Genomic DNA, 23,235 nt, shown 5'->3' with positions numbered 1-23,235 from the left:
GATCTGCTAGAGGGTGTGGGGGGGCACTGCCCCGTCCTCCAGGGCATGAAGCAGGTATGGAGGAGATCCAGGCTTCAGACATCCAGAGGCCCTCGGAGCACAAGAGACCAAGGAAGACCAACGGAGGGGCAACCATGCCACTCTCCCCGAAAGAACTGAGAGCTTGTTCCTTTTCCTTAGTAGTGGTTTCTTAGCAGCTATTTGACCATAAAGGCCTGATCCGGACAGTCTCCTCTGAACAGTTGATGTAGAGATGTGTCTGCTACTGGAACACTGTGTGGCATTAATCTAGGCACTGATGTGAGGTGCTGTTAAATTGTGATTTCTGAGGCTGGTGATTTAGCAGCAGAGGTGAGCCAGTTTTGTCCTAGCACTTGATCATTTTTGCGACTGCACTTGGGGACACATTCAAAGACTGACTCACCTTCAGTTCTTAAAGTAATGATGGACTGTTGTTTGTTTTTACTTGGCTGACTGGTTCTTGCCATAATATGAATTCTAACTAGGGATGGGTATCGTTTAGGTTTTATCCGATACCGGTGCCAAACCGGTACTTTTGAAACGGTGCCGGTGCTTAAACGGTGCTCAAACCAGTGCTTAAAGAATGGAGAACACAAACTTTGTCCAAAAACCTGTCATGTTCAGCTGTTTTTTTGTAAAAAGATAACAATGTTGGCCTTTTCTGCAGCTATAGGGCATATATGGTCTCACTCTTGGCTGGAAGCAGTGCTTAAACAATGGAAAAAACACTAACTTTGTCCAAAAACCTCTCATGTTTAGCTGTTTTCCACTTTTTCTTTGGTCATTTTAGCCTTTTTGGCCAGGGTGAAGGGAGAATCTGCCATCAAACAAGAAGACAGCCACATGTAACTACGACGGTGTTTGCTAGTTCACCTTACATGCATTAATTTAAAAACGTGGTTAGCCTACTCAACGTAAATTACACAAGAACAACATTAAGCTACTCACGCAGAGAAGAACGGCTGCTGCTGCCATCATCATCCGTCATCATTTCTGCTACACTGGCAGGGCTAGGGGCCAGGACTCTCCTCTTCGGGTTCTTGGGGGATGTTGCTAACTCGGTGCATTTCTCGGCTTTTAAAAAAACGCTATGCGCCGCCAGGTTGGTCGTCAGATTCAAGGTGTTACCTCCTTTGCACAGTATCACCTTAAAGCACTTGTTGCAGGCTGCTGAGTTTGCATCTTTTGCTGTGAAGTAAAGCCAGACTTTTGACCGCTTCGCCTTGGGCATTTTTAATCTGTAGCTCTAAAAGAAAGAATGTACCTGGGCCCACCTACTATCGTTGCAAAGGTGAAATGATTGGCTAGAATCCAAAGTGTATGATATCTCAGGAAAAAAAAAAAAAGCACCGAAATAAAGCACCGAAATGTACGCTGCTTTTCGGTGTGGTTACTACCGTTTATGTCAGAATCGGTGCCATAATGGCACCGGATACCGGTACCCATCCCTAATTCTAACAACTGTCAAATAGGACTGTCAGCTGTGTACACAACTGATGGTCCCAACCCCACTAAGAAGGCAAGAAATTCCACAAATGAACCCTGACACGGCCCACCTGTGAAGTGAAAACCATTTCAGGTAACTACATCATGAAGCTCACTGAGAGAAGACCAAGGGTTTGCAGCACCGTCAAAAAAAAGCAAAGGGTGGCGTCATTGAGGAATCTAAAATATAAGACACACTTAGAGTTATTTATCAATATTTTCTTTGCTACATAATTCCATATATCTTGCTTCATATGTAGAAAGTAATAAAAATAACAAAAATAAAACTTTGGGGTTTAAGACTGTTTGCCTGTAGGTGAACTGAAAGCATTTGTAAAGGTACAAACCCTAATTTGAATGTTTGCAGTATGAAAGTTTTTTGTTATTGCAAAATCTCTCTGCAAATTCTCCTGTTCACAGAATGAATTAATTACTGACATGCATCTGAGCCTAGGCAATCTGCTCTATACCAAGTGGGATTGGTGGGAGAAGGGAAGCTGGGTTTTTTTCTTTTCTTTTTTGTTTTTTAGCGCTTTGGGGTCCTTAGGGACTGAGTAAAGCGCTATACAAATGCAGGCCATTTACCATTTACCATTTTAATCCTGTCTCCACAAGAATACCTCTTGCTACCTTTAAATATTTTTTAGTCAAACAAAGAACTTGTTAACTGATGGGAACTACTGCTACTACAATTTTGCAGCCTTTTTACTATTATGTTGGTTCTGACTAAGAAGTATTAAAAGCGGCTGTGTGCCTATGACTGGAGTTTTTTTGAGTAAGTGCTAAAAATGCTGCGATAAGCACAACCAGCCAGGTCTGGTGTGTCCTGAAATGATCACTGAACAGAAACTTTACGCAAACAAAACGCAAACAAAAATACATCTAATGGAAATTAATGACAAACAAAAAAGTCCAGCAAACACTGGAAGAATCCATCCAAACATAATCCAAAAATAACTGCAAGGAGGAGTTAGATGGCGAGGAATGGGAGTAAAATCAGGTGGGTAAGGAGACAATCCATTAAAGACAGAGGGACACAATACTGAGGTTGTGGTTGAACTGTCTATATTGCTAGGAATGATCCGAATCAAGTGAAGAGACCCATAAATGCCTGCTTGGCTGGTCAAATTCTTTAAAAAACTAAGCAAAAGTGCTTCAGTGATTCATTTTAACTACTTCCTTCAGAAGAGGATCCACTGAATCATCCTTCATGAGAGGACAGGAGGTGATGCCCTCCCACAGTTGAAAGTGGTGCACGTTTACAAAACCAAGTGATCAATGCACCTGTCGAGTGATGCAGAGCACCATGTAAAATTAATGCTGCATTTTCCGTTTCAGGCCGTAGCTCGATAATATGCAGATACATTTTGGGCATTCAACAATTTGTCAAACCTACAGGCGATCCGTGAACGTTGCGCTACTTCATTAAAATCTGCTTGTCATGAACTTGGTAAAGTGGGTAACAAAGTGCCGTACAATGAAGTTAATTATCCATATTAAGCCAATCAAAGTGAAGAGTAGACTGTAGTGTAACTTAGCTTGCCACATTTATGTCCTCATTTTTGGATTTTAGGAATAGTGATCAGTTTTACTTAATTTTTGCATTCCCTAACCAGTTTACTTCACTGTCATGACTGGTAAGCTATAATCTTTTTCAAACCTTGCTAATGAAACAATATATTTGAGAGGTCCGTATTTATATAGCCACTATAAAACAAATTAGATCAGAATACACCGGTGTCTTAAGGACACTGTTGAGTCAACATTTCATAAAACACCTGCACATCAAGGCAAGGTGTCAAACAAACTCAAAGGGAAACACAATCTCTACCAATACTTAATAAAAACCCAACACCATGACGCCAAGGATAAAGCTGCCACTGCGACATTAACACGTCTGATTTTGTTGGTTTGCTGTCTGATGCGCAGCATTAAATTAGCCGCATCAGTGAGGACAGCTGTGACAGCTTCAGCCAGCTTCGGTAGCAGGGACAGATCCATAGCTTAGAGTGATGTGTCAGGTAAGGTTTCACAAGCTGAATGTGTCAGTGCTGTTACTACATCATTGAGATTCAGTACAGGTTTAGATCAGAGCTGGCATTATTGGCCACATTTCATGGTCTGAATCTTTTCAATTCCATTTCCTTGCCAGCTAATGGGGGACTGCAGGTGGCTGCTTAGACACTGATCTGCACTCAGTAAGGCAGAGTCTGTGTGTGTGTGTGTGTGTGTGTGTGTGTGTGTGTGTGTGTGTGTGTGTGTGTGTGTGTGTGTGTGTGTGTGTGTGTGTGTGTGCGAGCGCGACATATACGTTTCTGGTTTGTGCCAGTTGTGTGAATGTGATAGGTAATCTTCACAATCTCAGCTCCCCTCAACAATAAAAGGGCAAAATCAGAGAAGAATTGGCCCCTCGCATGCCTGTCAAAACATATATTTACTTTTAAAATGTGTTTGAGGGTCCTACAGGAGTTTGGGATACTGAAAGCAACTCATTTCATTTTGTGTTTAAAGAATACTGAGCTCTATTCTCAAGCACTTTTTTTTTCTTTGCACCATATGGTCTCCAAGAATTCTGGGCAAATTTTATAGGAGCTGTTGGATCCCTTCTGTGTGGCGTGCTTCAGATGAGCAGCGACTGAAACTTTGAATTTCTCATCAGTACCCGTGGATTTACTGCTGCTAGTGGAGCCAGCCACCCTAAAGGTGCCGCTGTGGGACACTGACAGGCTCAAAAGGTCGCGGTTCCATCACAGAATCCCCGTGAGCTGGAGCAGTGACATCAGCTGGAAGAAAAGTGGAACCTGGGTTTCAGAAGAAGAAATCTGAAGTATAATACTATACAGCACAGTGACATCTGCATTAAACAGACTACATTTCCCATGGTTCTCATACACACCTGTAAATATAATGCAGGAAATAAGAGGAGATGTACATTAAATGTACAAGTTTACAGAAAATGAGACCTCACACTAGGTAAAACAGACAAACGTGTCTGGGACGTCTGAGTTGCTTTACACTAATTTGTGTCTTCAGCTCTGCAGGAATTCCTACATTCATTAAAGTGGCAATCCTGCCACCTAATGGTGGCCCAGACTGAGCCCTCACTGAAGTATTGCAATGGACTGGCATTTATGTAGTGCTTTCCAGTCTTACTGGTTACTCCAAGTGCTTTATAGTACAAGCCACATGACTGGCTGTGACACATGTCACAAATGACTGGCTGTGTTTCAGAGCAAGAAATTTAAAGAAGTTTTTAAAAAAGTTATTTATTCTATGTGCTTTAAGAACGTTATCTCAATTGCACACCTATGCCCACAGACATAACCATTAAGACCCGTTTTTATTTGTTTGCTTGTTTGTTTTCATTCACTGTTGACATGCTTACAGCTGGCATTCATTATACTTTATCACATAAAGTATGTTAAGGGAATATAGTGCCTAATTAAGAAGCATAACTGGGAGAGATCAGTGCAAAAGAAACATTGTTTATATTTTACGATTATTTAGAGATCTTAGATCGTGAAATTCACTTTCCCACTAATGTTTTTGCTTTATTTTCTAAAAAAGAAATTGTAGCATAAATGAACCACATCAATGAGATGTGACATCTTAGACAATAACTTAACCAATTTTTCGGATCATAATCATTAATTTAAACATAAAGCATGATTGTATGAACATACATGTAAAACTCCCATTATGTCTGCTCAGACTGATGTTTAAATGAGGATGTTTGCATGAGTCTAACTTAAGAAGTTTTAGCGGTTAACGATTTTTAACATCTGTAGAAGAAATTAGCTTCTAGAAATTTTGACCTGAAAATTGGATAAAAAACCAGACCTGGGCGCCGGTTTAGCTCAGCGTGTCGAGCGGGTACCCACATGCCATATAGCTGAGTCTGACCCACAGTCCTTTGCTGCATGTCTTCTCTCTCTGCCCTGCTTTCCTGTCATTTCTTTACTAAATTTATCTAATTAAGCTGAAAAAGGCCACATAAAAAGAAAAACCAGACCTATGGTCAGTAATTAGTAAGTAATGATTGTTGTAAAACAAAAAAGTTCCTGCAGTTTCTTTGAAACATTAACTTTCAGAGAAGGAAACCCAGTGACCTATAATATACGCAGAGGTTTACCGCAAAGACTGAATAACTGTGATGGCCACAGCAGGATCCTCTGACACAATGACGTACTCCAGCAGCTGCTCACCACTGAGCGTATACTGTGGGTTTTGCAGCACGGCCTTGCTGAGCTGTTTAATATACCGCTTGGTGAGTCCCTCCATTGTTTAGTCTGGGTGACCCATTCCTTCTGCACAGGAGCATTTTGTAGCCGGTTGCCTCAGTCTGCCACAACTGCATAGCCTCAGAACCAAAATCAAACCACTTGTTCATTGTTTTCTAATATGAGTGTTTATTTCCTTCTTCAAAGTATTTGATTGTGTCAAAACTGTCTGATTGTTCACCGTTTCTTGAGAAAACTTAAATGAAGGCACATTTAATATCAGATGTTCTGCACACAAACATGCACAGTCACTCAAAAAATAATATGCAAGGACTAAAACGTGGACATTTTCAATTTTTTTTAAGTTTTTTAAAATAGATTTTTGTTGATTATTTCATAGGATCATATAGTATATTTACTGCCCTCAAAATGCATGCGAATAATAGGTCTGATTTCAGCACACAATTTACATAGATCACTCCGCATTTTCTTAACTTATAAATACCAGCAGCACCACACAGCATGCAGGGAAACAAATCACTTACTCATGTGGCACAGCACCATAACTGAACTTGGCCCTCAGCCTCCTCAGCTTCTTTTTTCCACATCCCTTTAATCCAAGTTTCCTCTTTTGTGAATTTCGTACTCATATTAATATTTGCTGTGTGATAATCTCATCAAATACAGAAAGTTTTTTTTGTCAAACACAATTACCAAATCATATACTTAAAAAGAAAAGACTACACACACACACACACACACACACACACACACACAGACAATCTTGACAACTGTGACCAATGAGTGTCCCCTGCTACTGATACTGAGACCCAAATACAGTAACTTTGACTTTAAATTTATTTTTTAATTATTTTTTCACTACAGTCTGGCAGTCTTTAGAAAAGTTACAGAACAAAAATGATTATAAAAAAGACATTTTATTATACAATAACTGTTGGTAATGCTTGATTCCATGTTAAGTTTCTGCTATGCATCGTTAACAGAGGCATTTAGTAAACTGAGGCACTGACATCGTCCTTTTACTCGTCTCTCGCTTTTCCTTCAGCCAAAGATTCCACTCTTCTTTGCTGTCAAAGACAAACAAGTTATCACCAACACAGCATCCTCATTCTTATTTGCCTGAATTTTTCTGCTCAGACTGGTTCCTTACGTTTTTCAGTAACAGTGTACATGGCTTCCATGCCAGCTTTAATGTGGTCTGTGACGTGACAGTGGAGCAGCCAGGTACCAGGATACTGAGGACGCATCTTTACTGTCTGAAAAGAAAGTAGATAGAAAATCACATGACTCAATAGCTGCACAATTAGAGTTCAATTTTCTAATTCCAATTTGTGTTTTAAGGTGGTTGTCATGGTTCTGGGTCCTTTTGACCCAGCTTTTTGTGTCTCTTGTGTTTTTTTGACTTGTTGTGTGATGGTTTATTATTCTTAGAGTAACCTCAGGATTACCACCATGTTTACCGTTGTACATTTAGGCTCCCCTCATGTCTTTGCCCCCTATCTGTGTTTGTGCTTATGTGTGTTGTGTCTTCTTTCTCCTCCTTGTGGTTTATCCATGTTTCCCCAGTCCAACATGTCCCTCTCGTCTGCCTATTCTTCACTCCTGTGTCATGTTCCCCAGTTTCCTGTTTTATTGTGTAGGTCTTGTGTTTCCATGTTTCACATATCTGGTTTTGCTTTCCCGTTGCCTTGTCTAATTAGCTTCAGCTGTGTCTCCGTCCTGTGTGCCATTTCCTTGTTACCTTGTGTGTATATTTAGTGCATGGTTTCCTCTGTTCTTCATCGGAGCGTGTGCGTATCAAACCTGTTTGTCATTCCCAGTGTTTCATCTGCCATGTTCCCTGTTGTTAGGTTTTGTTCCCTGTTACGAACTTGCATTTTCATGTGTTTGTTCTGGGCAGGTAATATCTGTTTATGTTAATTCAGCTGTGCCAGGGCCCTGCTCCGATTGGTGCGTGGATACAACGCCCCGACGTGACTGGTTCCAACTGGAGGACCCGCCCATTAAAAGGAAGCTGGAGTGCTACGGCGGGAGAGGTCCTCGCGTTTCTCCTCGTGACCCAGCAGTGTAATTGTGGCAGCCGCTGGCTGCAGTGCGGCTTGAAAGTTGTGGAAGTGGAGTGGGTAGGGGTGAGCTGCCGTTTCTTTTGATCACCAGTTTTCTCCTGTTTTGAATTAGTTAAGGAGGTCAGACTCTGTCTTTATTTTTGGACTTTGTTTTGGTAAGGTCAGGGGTGCGGGATTTGTGTAGATTTGTTTTTGTTTGAAGCGAGTGCCTCACTCATGTTATTGCCTGGCCCTAGACGGGTGTTATTATTTCTAGCTTCACCCAGTTTAGGTTTAGTTTGCCTCTCTCGGTTTCCCTGAGCTTTGTTTCTCTAGTGGTTCGTCAGCCAAAATAAAGGCTCGTTTTCTGTTTAATTATTCCCCTGCATCTGTGTCTGCATTTGGGTCCACACCTTTCATCTTCCACGTGACAGTAGTCAAATTAAAGGAATGCTAATTGCATACAAATTTATCATACTGGCCACAAATGAAGTTTCACGACTATTTTATGAATATCTCTCCTCCTTTTCAAACACTGTGAAAAAATTCAAAAGTTCATTAAATTATATCTGTAAATTTTACAATTTCTTCACAATCACATTTCTTTTCATGTTTATTTCATAATGTTAGAAAACTAAATTTTAATGGTAAGGTGCATAATGATTGTGATTTTGAATATACATTCCTCTTGTGATTGTTTATTTTTTCTTCTTCTTCTTTCAGTTACTCCCTTTAGTGTTTGACAGAGTGCATCATCTGCCTTCATCTCATGAACTTCTTCTTTTCCTCCTGCCTGGCAGCTCCAGTATATCCACTATCCCTCCTCTGCAAATGTCCGAAACATTTCAGCCATGTCTCTCTAACTTTGTCTCCAAACTTAGAGAGACACTCATCTCCGCCCACTCCTCCCTGCTTGCACTCTCTTCATAACCTCTCTTCTCTGTTCCTTTGGATGGTTGACCACATGCAATTAAAGTCATCCACCTTCATGCTAGTGTTAAAGTGAAACACACCAGACATTAATGTCAAAGAGGAAAGACTCAGCTCTTCAAAGAAGCCCTTCTTTTGAAATCTCACCTGAAAGGTGGCTGGAAACAGCTCATACACATCAGCACGGTGAGCACCTCCACCCAGCTGCAGAGAAAAGAGCATTTGTGAACTGCGTTTATATACTGTGTGGTTGTGTGAGAGGGTATTTTTGAATCATTTCTATATACCTTATATTCCACACTATGGCCATGCCAGTGTGCTGTGTGTATGTCCACTTCATTGCCCATTCCCATTAGGTACCAGTACACCTTATCGCCCACCTCCATGTTCAGACCATTCAGGTTACCATACACATATCCATTGATGCCTTCACACAAACATGCACACATTGTAAAGAAAAAATATATATTTTTATGTGTAGATGAAAAAACAAAAAAGTTCAAAAGTCCTTTTGTACGTGTCTGTTTGTCTCACCGTGCATTTTGTTGCTCTCTATAAAGTCTTCATCATCCTTTAAGTTTGGACGAGGGTTCCTGATCTGCGCTCTGATGTTTTCATCCAGATACCTGTAGTTTAAGCAGCAGTCATAAATATACAGCCCTTCCTGTTTCAGCCGTCGCTGCAGGAAAATTCAGCTAAGCATCATATCCTGCTGTCCTGGTCCTCAGAGTGGATCTCTGTTTCTGTTTTAGAATTCTGTTTGCGTATTTAGTGTTGGATCGCTGTTTTTATTTCCTCTTTTGTGACTGAGGCTCTGGTTTTTCCTTTAATAATGGATTGCATTTATACGGGCACCCAAAGCGTTTTACAATGCCACTATTCATTCACTCTCACATTCACACCCTGGTGCAGGTAAACCACAGTTGTAGCCACAGCTGCCCTGGGGCAGACTGACAGAAGCGAGGCTGCCATATCGCGCCATCGGCCCCTCTGGCCAACACCAGTAGGCGGTAAGGTACAGTGTCTTGCCCAAGGACACAACAACCAGGACAGAGAGAGCTGGGGGATCGAACCGGCAACCTTCCGGTTACAGATGAGCTTCCCAACCACCTGAACCACGGACCTTGTGATTTTCTAGGAGTGGGTTTCATTCTTTTTGTTTTTTGGGGTTTGGTTCATGAATTTGCAGTTGTAGTCACTGTCCTCCTGAGGACTGTCCTACAAAGTGAGACTAATGGCTTAGTGAGCTGTGTTGAGTTTAAAGTCAGACTTTTCTGTTTCATAAAGAAGAAATAACTAATAATTACTTATCATACTGATATACTTCTTATGATTACTTATTAAGAAACAAACAGAGGCTCAATCCGTGATAAAATAGTTAACTTGAATTAAAATGTTTATTTTACAGCTCTGTGCAGGTTAAAGTTTTTTTTTTCTTTAAAGATCGATGTTTTTTCAGCAGAATCAATCTCCATAAATTTGTAATTTATTGTAATGTTATTTTTTCGTTCAGCATTTTATCACCTGATAACATCTCTAGTTATCAGGAGGAGACACTCATGGGAGTCGTTTTGTGTGGACTCCTTTGAGAAGTCACATGACTTGTGAAACGCCCCTTTAAATGTGAGTGCATAAAGAGCGTGAAGCGGAAATCACTGCTTAACAGAGTAAGCTGATGACCACCATCATAATATTTGTTATCTCTTACTGGAATTTTAGGTTTTGTCGCGCCAGCTAAGGCAAAGAAAATGGCTGTATCAACCTTTGTTCTGTTGATTCATGTGTCAGTCTTCACTTGTTTCAGTTATGGTGTTCATGTCCCATTCTACTTTTGTAGTTACCTTGCTTTGTGTTTTACTTTCAAGTGTCTTCTCCTGATTGATGTCACCTGTCTCTCATAACTCAGCTGCGTCCATTCCATCTGATTTACCCTCAGTGAGTTTGCAAGCATGTGAATTTAAGGAGGATTATGTCATTTTGAATTGGAATTAAGAAATTGGGTTGGATCCTTTTACTTCAAATTTGTGTCATTTTAGCATGTATTGCCTAAGCAGAGGTTTCAAAGGGAATCTATCTGCTACTTACCAACTCTCATTCTCGTCAAAAACCAGGAAAAGCAGTGCAAACTCTTCCACTTCCTTCTTCAGTCCTAAAGTCCTGGAAGACGCAAAGATTTTATCATACTTTATTATGTGGTACTGCATAAACAGAATGTGTGCTGTGCTGTACATCAAGCAGGTGAACATGTAGATAGTCACCTGCCCCAACTACGGCGGCAGACGACTAATGGACCAATCAGTCCGCTGTAAAGGTCCTGGAGGGGCAGGGGGACAACATGTAAGTCTGTGACTACTTGTTATTGCCTGTACTGTGTTTGATCTTGCCTACATCATCGTACCTTTGCAACATCAACAGTAGAGTAGTACGCTGACACAGAGCACTCCTCTTGCTCTGTTGTTGGTCCAGTGTTCTTGTTGACATACCAGTAGTAGGTGTGAATTTCACCTGAGAAACACAATGTAGTTTTTAGTGTTTTGGACACCATTTATACATTAAGAACATGGCATAATCCATTAGAGAAAAGAAGAGTAGATGGAATAATGTATGCCCTTTCTATGTTCTCAGAAAAACACATTTATTCTGCTGAAGTCATAAAAAAGTTCCACAGTGACTGAAATTGTTTATTGATTGTGTCCTTTTGTTCCATCCGCTTCTATTATTTCTAGGCATTTCTGTACCTGGTTGGGTTTGGTGGACGCTGGGGTTTTCTGTTTTGACTCCATGTGCATGAATGGAATAAGGTCTGGTTGCCATGTTCTTGAAAACCACCTTAACTTTGTCTCCAACATTAGCATGAATCATTGGACCTAAAGAGAAGGCAAATGTTTTAAGTACCAACTGGAGCTTGAGACGTTACACGATTAATCATGTGTTATTTACAATACGTAGCACAATCAGTGGCTTTTACTGCACCAACAATGTATTCTCGTCAGAGCTTCAAAAACTTTATGGAAAAATATGAATTTGTACAGTATGTGTCAGTGGTCTCTTCAATATTCTCACCCATAATGCCGAGGTGCTCCATATCAGCGGTTCTTTCTACCTGTTTGGTAAACTTGTCACTGGTGAACTGTCGGTAGACGACCTTCTTGTAACGAGAGCCTATGAATCCACCCTGCTTGTCCAGAAAGACGGGGGCAGGACTGCAGCGAGAGAGTCACCAACACATTTTCATTTACTAAAACAGTTGCACTTCCACTATAACAAGTCTTCACTGTTATATAAGAGGCAACCAAAGGCAACTCGATTTGCCAGCATTACTATTTAATTCTTTCTCAGCGCTCCTACCGCAATCTACGACAGTTTCATATCCTAAAAATAGTATAGTGCTCTGCTATATACAGAATAAACTTTATAATATAATACTGACATCTGTTTGGTTGGTCACTGCTATTTTAATGTTCCTATTGTAATGTCCAAAAACAGTTTATTACCATAAAAGGCATTAAGATACTCAGAGTCTGCATGTTTAGAGTAATGAGCATTCTCATGTAACAATGGGACACTTTTTTCCCTAAACTTTACTAAATTTGTTATATTGTTTTCTGTGATGTTTCATAAGCTTCATTATGTAAACATGTAATACATAATGTATACTGTATAAAGGTAGACGCACAAGAGTTACATATATGTGCTGCTGGTATACTGTATTTGTTTCTACGGCAGCTCTCAGGCTCGTGCCCTACAGCTGATACCTCTCCATGCCGCGGAACATCTCCACCTCCCAGGTGCGGTTTGGAGCATAGTCCCAGTCTATTTCCATGGCAGCGATGTAGTAGGTTTTTGAATGTAACATCATCTCACTCTGACGATGAAGTATGCTGCACTTCTCTACCGTGTAGTTGGCCCTCATCCCATTACGGTAATGGTTCACTGTAGCAGACACCACCTCGAACTGACCTAAAACACATACACGCATGCAGATACAGTAACACACAACGTGACTGTTGGATTTACATAGAACACAAATGTGCTCTTTTGACTATATTCTCTGGTTTTGTTGTTTTGTCCAAATGTTGTTGTTTTTTAACACTTAAACCACTGTTTTGTTTTACCTTCCTAGCTCAGTCTGCAATGCACCAAATCATGACACTTGTCCTTTTTTTGGAATTAGCTCTCAAGTCTTCTCACTCAACACTTCTTGAAGATTTAATGGCCAAGGTCATAGTAAGGGTAATTGTATTTCATGTTTACTTTTCCATTCTGAAATCATTCCCATTTACTGAACTATCCAACAAAACAAATGATGAACAGTCTGTGATGCCTTAAAAATATGTAACATTTCAACAGTACCTTTTAGCTTTTGTGCACTGAGTCAGTCTACTAAGAACTGCAACCTACTGTCACAAATCAATGTGTGCATGTTTGTGTGCAGCCATCAATGGATATGTGTATGCTAACCTGTCACAAATCAAAGAAATGCACCAGCATAGCTCCCTGACTTAAGCACATTTCCTCAGGGTAATGTCTTTGAGTAAGAAGGCTGTAAATGTAAATTCAGCAATGATTCAGACTTCTGTATTAGAATGACTCATGCTGATGGATGTTAAGATTCCTAATCATGCTTCGGTAGGAAACCTACTTATATTTATGGCATGATGCACACATAGTAATATGTTACGTTGTAAACTGTTTGCATTTGCTTGGGAAAAGAGAGAACCTCAGTAGAACTGGGGGTTAAATTGCATGAAGGACATTCGACTGATTTTTAGTTTTAGTCGTTTTCCACTGAATTATCAGTTGTGTCACTACTGTAGTTAGCTAATAAACTAATGTAAGACTATTAGCAACAGCCAACTAGACCAACCCAGTGATGTCACATTCTTTACTCGGACAAAACAGCGCTACACATGTTCTAGAAACTGTAACTTCAAGCACTTATTTATTAAACCCAGCTTCACAGACATGGCAGTACTCCATGGGATAAATTAACCTTAATACATTTAGTTTTTCATGTCCACTTTAATGGTTCTTACAACCGCTGTCATGGCAACTTCAATTCAATTCAGTTTTATTTATATAGCATCAAATCACGACAACCGTCCCCTCAAGGTGCGTTATATCGTAAGGCAGACCCTACAAAAATGCGTACAGAGAAAAACCCAACAATCAGATGACCCCCTATGAGCAAGAACTTTGGCAACAGTGGGAAAGAAAAACTCCCTTTTAACAGGAAGAAACCTCCAGCAGAACCAGGCTCACTGAGGGGCGGCCATCTGCCACAATGCGTTGGGGTGAGAGAAGGAAGACAGACAAACAGTTCTTTAAGGTGACATTAAGGTAAAAGTACAAATTTATTCTGCACTGTTGTGGAGTTTCCACATCTTTCAAAAAGTATCCAGTGGCCCTTTGATTGGACCAGTTCTGGCCCACAGGGTGCATCTTTGGCATCACCGATCTAGGTAAATCCATGTGTCTGCTAGGTAAGACCAGCAGATAGTCGGACATTTTTAATTAAGTTTAATCTGTTTTGTTGTGATGCCATTCTGTTTAAAATAAAAGAGAGAGTAGTGTCAATCATTTTCAAATGATTAATGTAAGTTTCCTATTGGCAGCTGCTGTAGCTGCCAATAAATCAATTCAACTCATCTACCTCTATATTTCATTTGAACTTGAACTTTGGGCTTTTTATTTTTTTGTATGCATGGGCCACACCTAAAGTGTAACTAAACAGAACAACATAAATAACGGTTCAAAGCTCCATACCCATGCTGTCCGGCTCCATAGTGACAGTGTGTGAGATGTGAGGGAATACGCTGATGGCGTCCCGTCTGTTCTGCTCATAGATGAAACGGTTGCCCTGGAAGTAAAGACTGATGATGTCTGTCTCTGACCCCAGTCCTGACAGGTGCCATGATACTTTATCGCCCTTACACATGGTCAGCCCTGGGAGATTGTTATACACGAACCCATTGATGGCTAAAAAAAGAAATACACAGAAATATTACACACAGGGATTAGGTAAGTTATGGTGAATTGCTGAGCCAGTAAAGGACATTAGTTGATAATAGTAACTGTCCCCAATTTAACTATTACATGTTGTGACTAAAATTAAACCTCACACTGTACCCACCATGCATTTTGTTGCTCTCGATGAAGCCCTCATCCTCCTTGTTGACAGTGTTGGGAGCAGTAGTGAAAGTCCTAATGTTGTCATCGAGATACCAGCTCAGGTTCTCATCAAATACAGTAGCCATGAGGTGAAACTCTTTATTATAGTTTTTCTGCATGAAAAGAGAGAGAGGTGAAGAGGGGATGTGTCAGATTTTGCTTCATTAATCCAGTAAGGCCACAAAACATTGTTTTGTTTTTTTTCTTTTCTGTGATGTCAGAGTGGGACTGAAGAGATTTTCCAGCCTGGAGACAGGAGCCGTGGATATTAGATGACTAAAACCAAAAGCATATTTTATTGATTTTAAGACGATCCGCCTCTTTGGATGCCACTGTCAGGAATATCAGGATGTCAGGAAGATTCATTCTGTTTCTTATGAGTAACTGCAACATTTTTTCAGTCTAACACAAGACACTTGTTCCAGGCCAGCAGAACAAGTCCTGTGTCATCAATATTTTCTGTGTAATTTACTGATGATTCTATTTGAATTTAAAAAACATTTATATGTCCACTGCACAGCCTGGTGTGAATCATTTTATTCCAAATATATCTACCTTCATAATACCAGATTCAGGAGGATGTAACTTGCTCTGTAACCTGAACCACACAATATGTTGACCTGCTGGGGTTTTTTGTTTTTTTTTTGTCTTTCCTCTCACCTGTACTCCCTTCTTCAGTGATTTAGGTCGACAAATGAGAAGTGGCCCCACCAGTCCAGAGCTGGTGTCTTTAACAGGGTCCACAGCAGAGTAGTACAGATAGGTCAGACAGTCAGCCTCCCCTTCTACGGGTCCAGCACCTACAGGCACCATCCACTCATAGATGTGCACCATCCCAGGTCTGACCAGAGCAGCAGGGGGAGGAGTCACCACCCCTACTCACGCATTTCCACAGAGAAATGGAGAATTCTCATTAGCAATAATAACAGCATCAACAAAATGCTAAATGGTACTCCAACTGCAGACTTCCACTTACTTGGCAGCCTCTTCAGCTCCCGCAGTTTCTTATCTGTATAAGACTCTGAAGAGAGGAAAAGAAGAGGAGTTCAGATGGATGAAACAGATATTAACACTGATAGCATTACTTATGAATGTACATGCATTAACCTTCCAACTCATTGTGATACAGTGTGCCATCCTGTTCCACACTGTACTGTACTCCATGAGGTTGTATTGTGTAAGGCCGACTGGCTTTGTTCTTGAACACCACCCTGATAGTGTCTTTCTCTTCAGCCTTCAACACAGGACCTGGAAACATTAACGTGCAAAGATAAATAAAAAAGTTACAAATGAAATAACACGGGTTTTTTTTTTAAAGGCTAGAAATTTAGGATAACTGTACATAAGATGCTGTTAGGGTGCAATATAGTTTTTAATAATAACAGCTCATAAAATTAGAGGGATTATCAACATGGTTTAAGACACTAAACCAAATCAGTTTGTTCAAATATGAGTTAAGGCAGTTTTTGGAAATGTTCCACAACTCTGCTGTGCTTTTGAATTGCAATAACTGTATTTCTGACACGTAATTAATTCAAAAAACCTGTAATTAACTGAGGCAGTTATGGTTTTTGTTAGCATTTGTGCGCTTGTGTCATTCTGTCTGCAAACAGTGACAGGTTGACACTGTTGTTATTTCTTTAAGATACATGTTTGGTTGTGCTGCAGGAAAAAAGGGAGTTAATGTGTGCAGGAAGGGGAGGGGGGGTCCTTGTTGTTGTGTGTTGTTTCTGGGTTTTGGGTTTGTTTTTTTTCCAGATTTTAGCAACATCAAACTTTCCAAAACCTCTCAAGCTTGAATTACCCAGAATTCCAAGGTGCTGGTCCTCTGGGCTGCGGAGCATCTTTGTCATGAAGGTGTTGTCAGTGTACTCCACATAGCGAACCTTCTTATAGCGGCTTCCAATGCGGTTTCGACCTCGGGTTACAAACGTTTCTGCCGCACTGCTCACACAAAAGCAAAGTTCAAATTAAGAAAGATCTCTACAGACCAGCAGACCTCTGCATTTCTGTTAGTTTGTACAGTAACTAACCCATCTGTAGGCACTGTAGGAGCATAGTCCCAAACTTCTTCTTCAGCGGCAATGAAGTACTGTCGCTGCTCTCCATAAGGCCGGGGCTTGTGGACATTGGGGAAACACTTCTTTATCTCAAACAAAGCTTGCATCCCAGCTAGACAAAAGCACAGAAAAACAATGCTGAATACATTATTAATCAGTGTGCTGAAATGTATCCTTCCCTGAATTGTAATCCATAATCTCACCCATCAGATGGTCATTGACACTACATGTCAGCAGCCAGTGTCCCGGATTGTCAGCTACCATTTCAGCTGTGGTGCTAGAAGCAGGAAAAAGACTGATTGTGTCTGTATGATGGTTCATAGTGGTCAGGATCTGACCATGGAAATGAACTGAATGCATGTCCACCTGTAGATAAATAATATTTAAATAATGTTACACAAGGAGGTGAATGTACTAGAAATCCGTTTTGCAATTCTGAAACTAATAATAATAATCAAAGCAATCTGTAACACAGAAAGTAACACATGCTCACATTTTTATTAAACTTGAACCTTATCTGATTAAAGACTATCAGTAGAAAACTTCTGCAACAGTCTCAGCAATGCAAACTTAAATCCTTAAAAAAGCTGAACCTTTGAAAGCACTCGGTTGGAACAACCGCTGTGAGACTGACTGTATTTGCAAGTGTCTCATGGTTTAGTTAGCAAAAATTAGGATAATGCCCACAGCCCTTTCTGTCTTTGAAAAACTGTCTCCTGAGAGTTGAAAGTAGGTGGAAGAGAGCCTGGAGAGGTGGAGAGAAGAGGAATGTCAGCAGAAACATGTGTGTTAATGAGAGTGAGGCAGGTGGAAAGGTGAACATGCAAGGAGTAGAGGGAGGGAAGATGGACAAGTTTAATTAAATACCTGGAGCCAACCATCCAAAACAACAGACAGCACACAAGAAAGGTGAAGAAGAGAGTGTAGACAGGGTGGAGTGTGCTTGGAGATGAGTGTCAGGGTGATTTGTGACAGAAGGATAGCAGCAAGAGTGAAAGGGAAGGTTTCCAAGATAGTAGTGAGACCTGCTGTGATGGATGGTTTGGAGACTGTGGCACTAATGAAAAGACAGGAGGCCAAGCTGGAGGTGTTGATATTTTTGTTGGGAGTGGCCAGAATGGACCGTATTAGAAATGAGTTCATCAGAGGGACAGCTCAGGTTAAGCTGTTTGGAGGCAAAGTTCAAGAGACAAGATGGAGATATTATGGACATGTGCAGAGGAAGGAAAGGCAGGAGAGAAAGAGGAAGACAACAGAGAAGATTCATGTATAAAGTGAAAGAGGAGGGTCAGTGTGAACAGGGAACAGGGTGAGATAGAGGCAAATGATCCACTTTGAAACCCCCTAAAAGAACCAACCTGTTCTTCTAAATGTTTGTAAACATTATAAATTGAACTAAATGCTTAGATTAAATGTTCAGTTGAATATTTTGGTAACAGTAATATTAAGAATAGAGATGTGATAATATAACATAGATTACCTCATTGCCTAATGCAAACAAATGCCACTGGATCTTGTTGCCTTGGCACATGCTCAGTCCACGAAGATTACCATACAGCAAACCATTAATACCTGTAATACATAGCGAGGGTAAAATAGTGCAGGGATGCAAATGCAAGCTTGTAAGTGTGCGCGCTGGTGATATGCTACTTGTTAGCATGATATGTTAATTGGGATAAATAAAGTCTTTCTGATTCTGATTCTGATGCTTCCTCTCACCATGCATCTTGTTGCTCTCAATGAAGTCTTCGTCCTCCTTCAGGTTTCTGGCAGGATTTGTGATGTATGTCCTGATGTTTTCATCCAGGTACCAGCTGAAGTTCTCATCTGACACCATGAACAGCAGAGCATACTGGTAGTCTGCTGAACTATCACCATGTAAGTCCAGAGTTCCTGCAGAGGAGAGGACATTTAGAAAGAGAGGCAGTGCTTTCCAAAACAAAAGAAAAGGGGGATGAAAAATAGATACAAATATAAAAATAAACAAGTTTTTAAAAACTGTCTATTATGTTCTATTATGAATTTATAATGTAAACATAGTTACATAATGTTAACAAAAGTAAAAAGTAGAATTTTTGGCTCTGAAAGACACTGGACTATAAATAAAATATATTAAAGTTGTACTTAAGTAAATTTAGTGGAGTAAATGTACCTCTCTTACAGACGATGAGGGGCCCTATCAGCCCTGAGTTGATGTCTTTTGGCGGGCTGACGTGGGAATGGTAGAATCTGGTCATGCAGTTGCTGTCATGTGATGTTGGGCTGTGGGATTCTGCGAGGGTCCACTCATAGGTCACTGTTTGACCAGGAGCTACCGAATCATCTCGCTTCAGCTCTGGACCCGTGCCATCTGGGTAGAGGGCTCCTGAGGAGTGAACCCACAAACACAGTCACGTATTGCATGTGTTAACCTTTCCACTCCACTCTAGTAGTACATCCGTTTGTGCATTTCTCACCCTCGTTGCCTTTAGTATAGTTCAGACCATGTGGGTGGGCGCTGTAAGGTCTGGACGCTGTGTTCTTCAGGTGGACAATCAGTGTATCACCCTCCTCAGCCATCAACAGAGGTCCGATGTAACCCAGCCATTCTGCCTTTGTCACCTCCGTCCTGTAGGTGGCGTCGCTGTACTGCTTATAAACAGCCTTCTTGTAGGTTGAGCCGATACGCTGCGGACCGCTCTTTAAAAAGACGGAGGCTTCTCTGTTGAAGGATTCAGGCAGAGATGCATGAGAGTGGTGTTGTGTATGTGTCATTATGTAAGTTAAAACAGTAAAGCTTCTAGAGAGACTGAGTGTCTCTAACACTCTTTTTTCCACAAAAGACATCATGGGTCAAATTTACTAAAAGGTTAAGGTCAAAAATGCGCAGCGTCTTTCTTCATGAAATAGCACAGCAAATCAGATAAGAGAGGGGAAGCTGGAAAAGAATCTATATGTTTGATATATGCTTATGCTTTGATATATAGCATAAAATATATGATATAACCGGCAGGTTGAGACTGGAGCGCGATTTATCCAAGAGAAAGGCTGCACTTTGGCGAACACTTCCCAAATACACCGAAATCTGTGTGCAACACCTGTAATAAGATATATGATGTGTAGAAAAACATAAAACACAGCTAATGAATGAGTGCTAATGATGATACTGTTACTAAGTGCTCAACTGCGTAACTGTGCGCATCGCAGTAACCAGACCGCTCTCACTCCCGACGCGTTAGTACGTTACGATGTGGGAGCAGTAGCGGTTTTTGATACGGGCGACACGGGCGGTTGCCCGGGGCGGCATCACGGGCATCGGCTAAAAAAAATTGCTCCCACTCATGCTGCCCAGCGCATATTGCCCATCAGCCAGCGCATATTGGGAATGGCATAGGCACCGATCGGTTTTCTATCGCCCATTTGCTGGGAGTAAGGGCGCCCTCCGTTTGCGAGGTGCGCCTGCTGCTTGCAGCACAGGGAGGAGAGGGCGGGACGGCGGGGGATTCTCTGACTGGCTGGAGCAGCATCTAATAACCAACTCGCAAAATAAAAGAAAATAAAAACAAAACAACAAACACAAAAACACCAGACATTATGATACAGACTTATAATTTGCACCGATGTTTTTTCGAAATTCTACACGCGAAAAGTGAGCGCGAGAGCCCTCGGTGCGCCTGCTTGCTGCTGAAGTCAAAGTAAACTTTATTGTCATCTCCGCTACATACAGTACAGTATATAGAGAGACGAGACGACGAGGCTCCTGTTACAGCAGTGCAAGAAAACAAACAATAAATATAAGAAGAGTAAGAAAATAAATATATAGGATTAGGGGTAAAGGTACCAATAACAATTTAAAATTTATAATTTACAGTTTGATGATTTAAAGTCTCACACACAACCTGTCGAAAGGGGAGGGAGGCCGGCTGCTTCCAAATAGAGCACATTTCATTCATAATGTTGTAAATCCAAGCCCATTATGTATTCATGATTTGAATCCTGGGTTGTGTGAAATCCCAGAAATACACCTTAGACAAAGTGAATCTGTGAACTAAGGTGTAGGTCTATTAGGTTATGTTGTGGCGATCCTCAAGTTGGGGGATTTGTTTTCATACTGGAGTGCAAAATTAAAACCAATGGAAGATAGACAAGAAAAGTTAAAAGCCATCAGGTGCTCAGTTTAGAAAAAATAGAAAAGAAGAGGAGGAGAAACGAGCAAAAGATACAGGTAAGCAGATGTGTCATTGGATAATGGCAGGTCATCCTGAAACAATCAGGATCAGAATCTGAATACTTTATTAATCCCTGAGGAAATAATGTGGGTTACAGTTGCTCCAAGAAGAAATGGTAAAAATAGTAACAGTAACAGACTAAACTCCAAACAATACATTATGTTACAGATTTTAATATTAATTAGTCATTGTCAATTGCTGATTTGTCCTGTTCTCATTGTATGATGAATTATGATGGCTGTTTGGTAGCTGTTTGCATACAATGCATAGTCTCTCTCTCTTCGTGTGTGTGTGTGTGTGTGTGTGTGTTTCTCTGGCGAAATTCAGTATGGTTCCGACAACAGTTTTATGTTAATGTGTAATCCTTAATATGTTTTATGTGTGTGTGTGTGTATGGGGGGGGGGGGGGGGGGGGGGCGCCAGAGGGAGTGTTCGCCCAGGGCGCCACCGCCACTGTGTGGGAGTGAGAACGTGTTGAGTAACACCGTTACGCGCGCTGTGTGAGGCTGTGCGTAGAGATGCATATTAAAAGCCTGCTATGTAGGCTATTGCAAGATGTAGACATTAATCCAACACACTCATACATTCCCCGACAGACATTTCAATATGTGATATAACAGCGGTGACATAGAGAAGTAAAGAAAGACAGAAAAAAACACAGAGTGACTGTCGAGGAAAGACATGCAGAGACGTTTTATTGGGTAAAAATGTCAGACTTCAAACTTATCTGCTCACTATAAAAAGTAACTTGGCTACCAGTAAAACAACGGGTACAACTCCTTTGTATACGTGTGAAGTTCAGATCAGCTCGATTCTCATCTTTTCGTAACAAGCCCAGTAGGTTTTCATAGAGGAGCACAACTGAGATTCTGCTACAGGAATAAGAAAGGGTTACAGGACAGAACAAAAATTTTCACACTGCTCTAACAGCTCCGAGACTTTATCTCGCTCCAAATGAATAACACTTAATGAATCAAGTTTGCATGATTCATTTAAATATTAAATAAAGGGAAACTCCTACAAATACACGTGCAAAAGGCCAGCCGCAAAAGCACCGGGCAAAGTTTACGCTCCACCTCTATAATAAATAATAAGTAGTTTTTTATCACCAAAAACTGATTTTAAGCTGATAAGTCTGGTCCTGTGACTACAAGATGAAGCACGTGTACCAACACTGTGATGGTACACGTGTAAATAACCAATAACCCATGACAGTGATTCAGCATGAGCAACACCAGGATACCAAATTATCCAAAAAAGTACATTTATAAATATATAGTTGCCATTTTTTCATCACAGTGTCTTCATATTAACTTATATATTTGTCATATGCAGTGCAAAACGTTCAGTAGGCTATAACTGTGTTCTTATATTAGTATCTGCTGCCCATAAGTGATCATTCCTGTTTGTCAATTGCTGTTGAAGCAAATATTAACATGTCGTGTTTGGGGGGGTTAATTGTACCCATTTTGATTCATTATTTCATATTGATTTATGACTCTGTAATAAAATGGAAAATGTATCGTAGGCACTTACTCATCGTCCTGGATTGAGCGGTTTTGGATGATGTTCATCCCAGTTGGAGCATAGTTCCACGACACCTCTTCTATCTTTAGAAAGTACTCTCGTCTCATCCCAGAAACACATGTTACCACACAAAACAACAGCAAAACAACCCTTAAATCCAGCCTCAGCATTTTTGTCCAAAATAAAAGCTGACAGTGGTGATGATGATAATGATGACTCTTAGTTTTATTTGAATTATTATTAATACTCTCGCAGAACTTGAAGATAAAGACCCACGGCGCAGAGAATTAAAAGTCTTGGATGTTTGTCAACCAGTGTGTCTCAGAGACGTTTAAAGCTCTGTGTCTTTATACTGCGTCAGATGACTCGCAGGCTGAGGTCAGCCAAGCAGGACAGAGGGGGTCACTGACCATCAGACAGTGCTCGAGCCAAACCGACAGAGAGCAAAGACTGCCAGGTGTTCGATCAGCAGGCGAGACTTGCATAAGAACACAAACAGTTTTGTTCTCGTAAATCCAAACACCAAGAGATTAGGCTCAACCTTCAT

General features: G+C 40.8%; 1 protein-coding gene across 1 annotated transcript; it reads right to left on the bottom strand.

Annotated features, from left to right (window-relative positions):
• Positions 1-6,616: 6,616 nt before the first annotated feature.
• On the bottom strand, positions 6,617-22,917 carry cp (ceruloplasmin). The gene is made up of 24 exons (XM_063500894.1): positions 22,698-22,917; positions 19,410-19,654; positions 19,106-19,318; positions 18,673-18,846; positions 18,434-18,525; positions 17,157-17,319; positions 16,927-17,065; positions 16,698-16,837; positions 16,001-16,141; positions 15,870-15,914; positions 15,554-15,768; positions 14,856-15,006; positions 14,489-14,701; positions 12,478-12,682; positions 11,786-11,925; positions 11,461-11,589; positions 11,121-11,227; positions 10,981-11,036; positions 10,808-10,879; positions 9,257-9,348; positions 9,010-9,149; positions 8,870-8,926; positions 6,898-7,003; positions 6,617-6,814 (listed from the first exon to the last, which is right to left on the bottom strand). The coding sequence occupies exons 1-24, from the start codon at positions 22,856-22,858 to the stop codon at positions 6,789-6,791; spliced, it is 3,222 nt and encodes a 1,073-aa protein (XP_063356964.1). The 5' UTR covers positions 22,859-22,917; the 3' UTR covers positions 6,617-6,788.
• Between the last annotated feature and the right edge of the window lie 318 nt (positions 22,918-23,235).

Source organism: Pelmatolapia mariae, linkage group LG17, assembly GCF_036321145.2.
Source record: "Pelmatolapia mariae isolate MD_Pm_ZW linkage group LG17, Pm_UMD_F_2, whole genome shotgun sequence".
NCBI classification, from domain to species: Eukaryota; Metazoa; Chordata; class Actinopteri; order Cichliformes; family Cichlidae; genus Pelmatolapia; species Pelmatolapia mariae.
This window is presented reverse-complemented; position numbering and strand designations above follow the sequence as displayed.

Bases quoted from the DNA above. Each gene is read 5' to 3' on its own strand.
- cp (XM_063500894.1), bottom strand. From the start codon at position 22,858: ATGCTGAGGCTGGATTTAAGGGTTGTTTTGCTGTTGTTTTGTGTGGTA. The intron at 18,526-18,672 runs GTGAGAGGAAGC...TATGTATTACAG, and splicing joins TGAGAGCAACAAGATGCATG to GTATTAATGGTTTGCTGTAT. The intron at 14,702-14,855 runs GTGGGTACAGTG...TTCTTTTTTTAG, and splicing joins CGAGAGCAACAAAATGCATG to CCATCAATGGGTTCGTGTAT.